Source organism: Morone saxatilis, unplaced genomic scaffold, assembly GCF_004916995.1.
Source record: "Morone saxatilis isolate NCDOM2014 unplaced genomic scaffold, NCSU_SB_2.0 Contig16, whole genome shotgun sequence".
Lineage (NCBI taxonomy): Eukaryota > Metazoa > Chordata > Actinopteri > Moronidae > Morone > Morone saxatilis.
The window spans coordinates 16,675,334-16,684,753 of record NW_023339718.1 but is presented as its reverse complement, the minus strand read 5'-3'; the positions used below and the strand labels follow the sequence as shown (position 1 = coordinate 16,684,753).

The 9,420-nt window shown below is 37.2% G+C and overlaps 1 protein-coding gene across 1 annotated transcript; it reads right to left on the bottom strand.

The window, feature by feature from the left end:
- Positions 1-615: 615 nt before the first annotated feature.
- zgc:158260 (uncharacterized protein LOC571389 homolog) lies at positions 616-4,618 on the bottom strand. The gene is made up of 4 exons (XM_035658276.1): positions 4,508-4,618; positions 1,381-1,702; positions 1,059-1,220; positions 616-732 (listed from the first exon to the last, which is right to left on the bottom strand). Exons 1-4 carry the CDS (start codon positions 4,540-4,542, stop codon positions 616-618), a joined length of 636 nt encoding a protein of 211 aa, XP_035514169.1. The 5' UTR covers positions 4,543-4,618.
- Positions 4,619-9,420: the final 4,802 nt, after the last annotated feature.

Below are 9,420 nucleotides of genomic sequence, written 5' to 3'. Positions count from 1 at the left end.
TCAAAATGGCTGCTGTGAAAAAGGTCTATATTGCAGTCTTTATATTAGCTGGCCAAGTTAATTTTAGGCACCCATTTAACATAAAACCTCTGCTCCCCTCTGCGTATACACAGTGCTTAATTATCCGTGTTCCCTTATACTGCATAACGAAACAGACCCAAACCTCTGCTGAAGCTTGTTTTTTCCTCTTCAGTAAGGAGATTATTCAGAAACTGCAGTGAGACATATTTTAGATGCACTTCTCCTTTTTCTTGTCTTTTTACAGTGTGGTTTTGAACAGCATTTCCTGTATACAAATGCTGTGAAACTCGCTGACAGCTAAGGTTACATACATCTGTTTCAACTCCTCATGTTGTCAACAAACCAACTGCTTCATATGCTGCAAAGGGGACATGAATTGTCTTGAGATGATACTGTAGGCCTGATGTCATCACTTTTTTGGGATATCAAAGTCCAGCTCCTTGTTCTTGGATTTTTCTACCGAGCAGCCATCAAAGATTATATTGTACTATTTGTGGGTTTACGATTTGGTGAACTTTATTCTTTTTGTACCTTATTTGTCTCAGAGGCTTTTGAAACCTAACCGTCCTGTATATTTATGGCTATGACAGGGTTTCATTCTTGTGTCACTGATGGTGTTCTTGAAGGGAGGAAGTTGGTGAGGAAGGAGTCTTGAGGGCCAATGTCAAAACTGCCAGGTATGGCAGATTCAGTAATAGTGGTCTCTTCGTCCTGCAAGAGTCAAACATAATTCTCGTGTATCATCATTTTAACATGACATTGGTTGATGAGTAAGGTTTGACAAACAGTAACCGCTGCTTTCATATCCTTATGGGCGCTCAGTTGATTTACTTTGATCGTCCGGCCCTTCTTGATACCATTTGCATTCATTTGTAGTATGTAGGGATTTCTGGGAGTTGGGGTTTGGACATTGGGGCTGCTGTAAAATGATTGAGAAGAATTGTGTATTAAGTAGCTTATTTTTCATAATCAGGTATAAATAATGTGGCAAATTAATGTATATTATATTTATACTACCAATCAAATTGCCAGTATACTTGCATTTCATTGTGTTTTTCTCTGTCCACTTCTTCCTTACTTGGCTCTTTACAGTTTTCTTCATCTTCCTCCTCCACATGGTCTACTGTAGGCGTAGGAAGTGCAGAGGCACTGTTTACGCACATGTCTGGATCCAAAACCGATACCACCTTATCAAATAACTGGAGAGAAATTAAAGAGACTCTGTAAATGTCTTGATAAACGTATTAAACTGCTTCATTCAGACTTAATTCATTCATCTGCCTGCCCTTATTGTTTAATACTGACCCTCATCGTTGTTACTACAGCTTGGCAGTCCAGACTGCTGTCATCTCCACTTACCTCTGATGTGATGTGATCCTTATAGTACGGATACATAGCTAGAGGATGCTGCTTGAGTTTTTCCTCTACAGAAGACACATATTCTCTGCGAATCTGCTTTTGGATCATCTGCTTTGAGAAGCATGCATGCTCTTTAGAGATGCACTTTCTAGGCTTTTGACTGGAGTTGTGTTTTGGAGCGCCATGGAGAATGACCGGTGAGACACCTCTGTTGGACCCGAACAAGACTGACGAGCAATCACTGAAGTCATCAAGGCTTGTGTTTACTAAAATCTTGTTTGCTGAAGTTTTTAGATACTTGGTCTGCAACCTCTCCTTGTACCTGAGGATTAACAAATAAAGATAGAGTTCAGAAGTTCATGAAACAATATAGATACCAGTAAGGATAATGGTAGTCAAAGATTAAGTTCTCTAGAAATTATGTCACACACTGTATCAACAATTATTACAATCTGACATATAATAACATAATGTCAATGGCCAACAGAGAGCAACTGAGACTCATTATCCTTTCATTTTGAGGAGGTCACCAGATATATCTGACTGAAAAAGGAGCTGTTTCTCCTTTGCCTCAGAAGATTTTGAAAGGTTGAAGTAGGAGAACTGGTTTTTACTTGACGTGTGTTAAGCAGCACTGCACTTTTTCATATTTGAGCAGAATGTGCGTCTGTTTCAACCACTTGCACGTTGCTCTCCGAGTTGTCTTTTTATATCCTCCTTTATGTTTTGCCAGTTGGACACTCAGCCTGTGCTTAGTGAAGATCAGTCGCTGTGTTGCATCTCTGACGAAAAGGAGATGATAAGACAATTTATATTCTCTATCGAGGGCCTGATAATAATTCAGGATACTTTTATGTTGTTTCACATCTGGGTTTATTCTGTTGGGATCTGATACTGTGCATGATGTTCTCTTTGTGTTTGGATTTGATGAGCCTATAAAAACATTTCCCCACTTGAACACTCTTATCCATCTTTCTAAACTTATACAGCTTTTGTAAGCGAAGCCTACTGTAGTTCATCGTGATATCATATTTTGCAGCATCACAGTCTGAACTCAGGCCAAGTGTTGCTGTTTCTTCCTGAGAGAAACTGAAGTAGTCTTCTGCTCTTTTACCTGATTCCACCTGATTAAGTTACAATCTGTAATGAAAGACTGTGTTCTTTGCTGGAAGTTGAACTTTGTAAGCTTCACAAAGGGAGGATTAGTTGCTGCAGGTGTACTGTATTGAGCACAAACCATATCCAAGTTTTGTTAAGTTGGGGAGGCGATTTTCTTTTTTAGTACTGTTTGATCCTGATCACTAATACAGACTTTTTACAAAATGTCTGGGATGCATATGTTTTGTACAATCACTGTCAATTGTACAAGAGCCCAGAATCATCATGAGTTGGGCAAATGACGACATACAGAGATTTTGCTGTACGGTTTACATCAAGGTCTCTATCCCTTTCAGATCTTTGGGTGTGTTTGGCCAGTGTTTCTCAAACTTCCACCTGACAGAATATTAGGCTCTCCGAGTACGACCATGCGACCCATGTTTAAATACAGCAGAGTAGGCTGACCTTCAGCTATGGACAGTTCAGGCAGGTTTATTCCTAATAAAAAGATTGTTTTTGGTTTGGACTGTTGTTGAGACTGTGTGAATGTGATGAAAAGTAGCCTATTTTGTAAGGCAAAAACAATCAAGACAATCATATAGTTATTATTTTTATCAGTTGGTCTACAAATTTTAGAAACAGAATTAGAATTAGTTAGAAATTTTGTACAACAAAACAGATGATACTGTGATATACATTTTTAAATATTTTATCCAATGCTATTTCAGTCATCTTCATTTTTGTTGATAGTGCTTCTGGTTTGACGGCACTTTCTTTTGTGTTCTTTTGGAGTTCAACATACTAACAGTGTATTTCTGTTGTTGTAGCCTCTCTGCCTAGCAGTAGGCTGATAATAGGGGGAGGTGTCCAGTTGCATCCCCTCTTCTCAACAGAGAAATGGTCTATAACACGTAGTGTGGGTCTAAATGAAGCAGCTCAGTGACCATTTTCTTTCAGTCTCTGTATGCCTTTAGTTAATGTTTGTCTTATCTAGTTCTGCCTCTCCCTTCTCCCATTTACTCCTCCTCTGAATTATCTGAAGTATTTCTCGACTCCCCACATTCCCCTGTCCCCAGGCTGGTTCAGTTAGGGTGAGCAAACAGACAGAGTAGCTCTAAAGGTGGAGGAGGTACGTGAGCTCTCCTTAAATGTTTATGTTAATTTCTACTTCCACTCAGTTGCATTTCAGAGGGAAACTGTGTACTTCTTACTCCCATATCTCCACATCTGTAGTTGGTGACTGATTAAGATCTTTAAAAAAATGTATATATTCAGTTTATATAATATGATGCAATGTTATAGATGAAACCCAAAAAGTACACACAGTATTAAAATTCGCTCAAATTAATGTTTACATTAAGCCATTGTTACACCAGTGGAAAAAGTAATCATATCTAATAAGGTAACATACCTACTTTCAAGATTTAAAAGTGCAAAAGGATTCGGCAGCATAATGTAATTAAAGTAGCAAAGGTAAACATACTCATTGAGCAAAATGGCCCCTTCCAGATCAATATACAATTATATATAGGCTATATTAATGGAATAATATTACTGATGCATTAACACATAAGCAGCATTTGACTAAATTGAACTTCTTTATACAGAGTTCTGTATTTTAATCTTTATTAATGCATTTTATTTTATAAACTTGTCATGTTTTATATGTAAAATATTAATTTTAATTCTAGTGACTTTAGCTGTCCAGTAGGCTAGGAGTGGAGTAAAAAGTGCGATATTTCTTTCTGAGATGTGGAATAGAAATATAAAGTAGCATAAAATTGAAATGCTGGAGTACAGTCATTACAGTAGAAGTATTTCGAAGTGCGTGAGTAAATATACTTACTTATTTTCCACTAATAAAAGACTCTGAAAGGGGACTGCAGAATACTTAACTAAATGATCTAAATACTTCTCCCACTACTGATCTACATTCACTAAGTTACAAATCATAAAAAGACACGACTGCTTATTAAGAAATACTCCGTTATGTTAAGCCCCCAAAATAAAGAGGTTAAATGTCACTCACCAAGGAAAAATGGGCCGTGTGTTTTTAGTCTCCATCCCTTGTTATCAGTATTATTTAATCAATTGTAGAAAGCAAACTCTTAAAATCTGGCTCCTGATCTTTCCCAAGTATGCTAGTTTGTTACTTGGTAACTATGGCAACAGTGGAGGATCAGGTTGAGCTTCAAGAGAAACGGGAGGACAATAAACAATCATTTTACAGTAAATGAATTGCTCAAGCACTATCTTTACAGCTAGTATTGATGAAGCACTAACACATCTTGTTAATGGGATATTCATTCAATTTAAATCAGTGTTATTCTTCTGCTCTGTATGTGTGTACCTTATATAGAGTAGCCCAATATAGCCAAGACACACAGTTGAGTGTATGAGTGGAGCTATTCAGTGGTAAAAATAGTATTTAGATACTTGAGTAAAGGTGACTGAAAATTCCAGCACTGGTGATATCTGGTTACCTCTAAGTGTATGCATAGTGTTCAATTATTTAGTTACAGCTGTTGTGTGGTTTGAGTGACATTTACTATTATATATAAATAAAGTAACAGATCTGACCCGGAAGAGATAATGTGAAAGACAGTGTAGTTCTGTAGGCAAGCCTAGCTTTTATATCATCTTACAGAGTGAGTGTACAAGCCAGGAGCACATTCATAAAAGCTGTAGCCATAAAAATGAGTCAGAATTCCTCTGCATGGACCCTGTGTATCTGAGCACTAGGGGGCTCTCCTTGTCAGAGAATGTTCAGTTTAGGTTATGCCGTCCTGATCCTGAGCCTATGCAACCATCAAACGTGATCACAGTTGTTAAAAACTTAATTTCAGCAGTATTTAAGTCGTTTACTTAATTAATACCTCAATGTAAATATACTCCACAGGTAAATTAATTAGTATTATCAGCCAAATGTACTCATGTGTTCTAAAGAAGAATCCAGCAGTCTCATTTGACCTGCTTTATTTACTTTTGTGTACTATTTCAGAGCATGCAATGTTATATCATGATTATATGTTTTGTTACATGCATTGCAAAATCTTAATTTACAAACTGTAGCTGTCAAAGAAAAGTGTAAAAAGTATAATATTTTTTTGTGTCAAGTATAATAAAATGGAAACGGAAAGAATAAATACTCTAATTTGTAGTTAGCTACTCGAGTAATGTGTTTAGTCCTATTCTTCCTACCTAGGATAAACTACCTGCAAGTCTTTTTCTTAGTTTACCAGAACTGATGTTTACTTCTCACAAGATTCTGGAAAATCATGACAACTTCTCTTGTATAGAAAGTGATTGTTGTTGACTGGATTTAATCACATGCCATTCCCTTCAGGGCTGATAAATTAGCTAATTAGCCGAGTTCGGGTCCCCGGACTCTCCTGCTGTTCAAACACTAGGGAAAGTACTGCTGGGACAGAGGGACTACTGTTTCCCCTCTTTGAACGCTGATGATCCCTATTTATAGCAACAAACTAACTTAGTAAACAGTTTCAATGAAGTCAGTGAACTGTCTAATGCACCATGTCAGTTTGTTTGCCAGTGACACAGCCAGCTTGAATGCAGCCATAAAAGAGTGACATTTGAATACACATGAGAGATTTATACTCAGTATATAGACTCACTAATAATTTTTGCATAATTAGCCTACAAGATCCTGTTGTTGGAGGAGTATTTAAAGCAGCAGCACCTGTTGAGTTCTTACTGGATTAAAGACAGTGTTGAAAACAAGTACTAATAACTTCTAATAAGAGCAATAATTTTATGATTTTATATATGACCTTTGTTGCTCGTCTTTGTTGGTCACAAAGCAACCATTAAAATCCAGTAAAAGCTGTTCCGGTATTCCGATGCCAGCAACTTCAGCCTTCAGTAATATCTATGGAGCTTGTTTAGACTGTGAATGGATTTGTTTATTGCTCCAGTTACCCTGAGCCTCTTCCTCTTGCCTATAGATTCCTCGTGCTGTCACAGGACCGCTCTGAGGCGCTGACAGGATGCAGCAGCAGCATGGCTCTATGAATGGATAATGTAGTCATGACCATGTTGCACTGCTATAGCGCCATTTCTCTGAGGAATTTCCAGCTTTGGACTGAAGATGGAACTTCCCTCATGTGACTCTGTTGCTCTCAACAAAGTGCTTTAACAGCTTTCTCCCACATACCTATGTCAGACTGGGTGACATATCGGTGACCTGCAAAGGCCAAATGTCAGATTAGGCGTTTTTTTTCTCCTTCCTGGTCTGCGGATGTCCTGTATTTGCTGGTTCTGTTTTTAAACCTTCATCATATGTCACAACCAGACCCCCCATATTGGGATATATTTTATACGTTGACATCTTAACCTTTCAGTGTGTTTTTCCTCACTGTGAAACTGCCAGCTTGGGTCTGCTGTTGCCATTGAAGTACCAGAAAACTAAATGGGAAAACGTATAACTCTTTCATGTTTTACCTCACATTAAAAGCACTACTTTCTGAGCAATTGGAAAATTCTTCCATCCTGTTGCCAATAAAAGTGATTTATTCCTGCCATTTTTAGATGCATTTTTTTTTATCTGACAGCAGTTATAGTGCGTGCATGCTCACAAGGAGCTCTTCATCAGTATATGCATAGTTCTATTTTCATACGCGGTCTCATTGTCTCATCCATCTACTTGACGTGTACTGCCAAGTTTTCCATATTACACCTGTATTTCCTCTTCAGAAGGATTTCCTTCTCACCATCGTGACCTTTAAATATTGAAATACAACACCTCTGTCATTGGTCATTGTCTACAAACAGCTCTCTAAATGGTTGCACGAAGATGGTCTGACTTGAGAAAGCTCAGCCCCTTTGTAAAAAAAAAAAAATCCGAAAGTAAATATTAGGATGTGGCCAACAGTATTTACTGTATTACACACTCACTTTCAGGCATTGTGTTTGCTGATATCAGATCTGTGCAGAATTAGTGAAATGATAACAATTACAAACATATCCAAAGGATGCTGATTGTAACAATTTAGATACATTTTTTCAGTACTATTACGTTTATCTCATCCCAAAGAGTAAGTAAAAGGAAGTCACTTGGTTGTTTATTTGATGTGACGTGCATTCTTTTATTTTTATTTAGGCACAACAAAGCAACAGGACAATATTAATTTTCCTCCAGAGACTTTCTACTTCTAATCAAGTACAATTGAGGGAAACGGATTTAATAAACAGGACATGTTTTTGTTTCTGGTAAAATCAGAAAATCAGAGGGGGGGGGGACAGCATGCTGGCTTTCCTGGGGAAAGGTGTTTATTTTATTTTTACTGGTCTTTTACAGCCTCTAGGATGTTGAGCAACTGTAGAAAACAATACACCAGAGAGGATGTGCAAAGGTCCCGAACACGCTACCTGTACAGTTTCCCTTTTCTTCAGTGTCAAGGTCCTGGTGATTTTTAGTAATAAAGTAATAAACGGATAGAACTTTTTAGAAGGTTTGCCATAAAAAATTCAGATTTAGAATATAAATAATATTTGGTGAGACTGTTTTTGTACATTTCCACAGTTATTCTGTTTTTGTCATTTTGTGTTTGTTTTAGCTTTTTTTGTTACTCTTACATCTGGCTATGTTAATCAAATCCTTATTTTCAATAGGTCTGTGTCCCAATGCATCTATTAAAATTTTGGTAAAATCAGTACATATAAGTAAGCACATCAAAGTTTCCCAGAGCCTAAGATAATATTTTCAAATTGCTTATTTTTTCCCACCAGCCATCCAAAAGCCAAAGATATTCAGTTTACAATTATAAATAACAGAGAAAAGCTGCAAATTTTCAATTTTCAAATTGCCATTTCTACTTAAAAAATAACTTTTTTATAAATATTTACTGTCATTGCTTACGTGGTCTAAACTCACAAAGCCAGAGTACATCTTGCAACCTCAGTTTTCACTTCACATTTAAATGAGTGAAACTAAACTGTGAGCTGTCTGTGTCAGACTACAATGCATATATTGTTGCATAACTCTCCTAACAAGCCTGGGGACTGCAGGGCTAAGCTGGGTCACTAGGAAAAATTGAAATCATGAATGCATTACATGTTTTCAAAATATGTTGTTATTGAGATCGATGACTTGATTTTTCTGCAAGTGTGATGTGGTGTGACAGTGATTCCTCCTTGAATTCTTAAATTAACATTTTGTTGCTACATGCGGGAACAATGAGTTGCTGTCTCCTGTTACAAAACACATTAGGTGAATGGTGGGAAAGGAACCACGCCTAGGTGAACAAAGGGGTTAAATGGTCAGTCCATCACTTAACCCGCTGTAAATAAACAAGAAAGTCATGCCATGACAAAGCATAAACAATACATACAATGACAAAGAAACACTTTAATTGTTGGTCAGTGTAAAGTGCTTGGAAAAAAAGTATCAATACCACAACGTAAAAATACTCCATTACAACTCCTGCATTTAAAATCTGTCCCTCAAAAGACTGATATATTAGTATGTATCACATTTTTAGTTAATACTGAGAAGGACTTTACTGTTGTAGCTGGTCAAGGTGGAGCTGATTTCACTACTTTCACCACCATACAGGTAAGTCATTTAGAAGCCGTTCCCAACTTAGGGGTTGGGCGCTGTCAAAAGGTCGAAAGATACATTTGTGAAGTCATGAGATGATTAGTTTGGCAATTTCTGAAAAAAAAGGTGTCATTTTTTGGACTTCCCTTCAGTCTTTTTTGTTTTTGTGAATATTTGGAGAATTTCACCTCTTTGAGCCTCCAAGTTATTTAAATGAAACCATCTGAGAGGATTAGAGGGGAGATAACTCTTTGGTGGAACTAAAAACAACTCATAAATCAACTTTCCACCCAAACTCCATTCAACACGGTTTATTTGAATATAAATATTAAGGCACATCAAGATAAACAGTTTATGGAGCATCTTCTGCAGTCAGGTGCCAT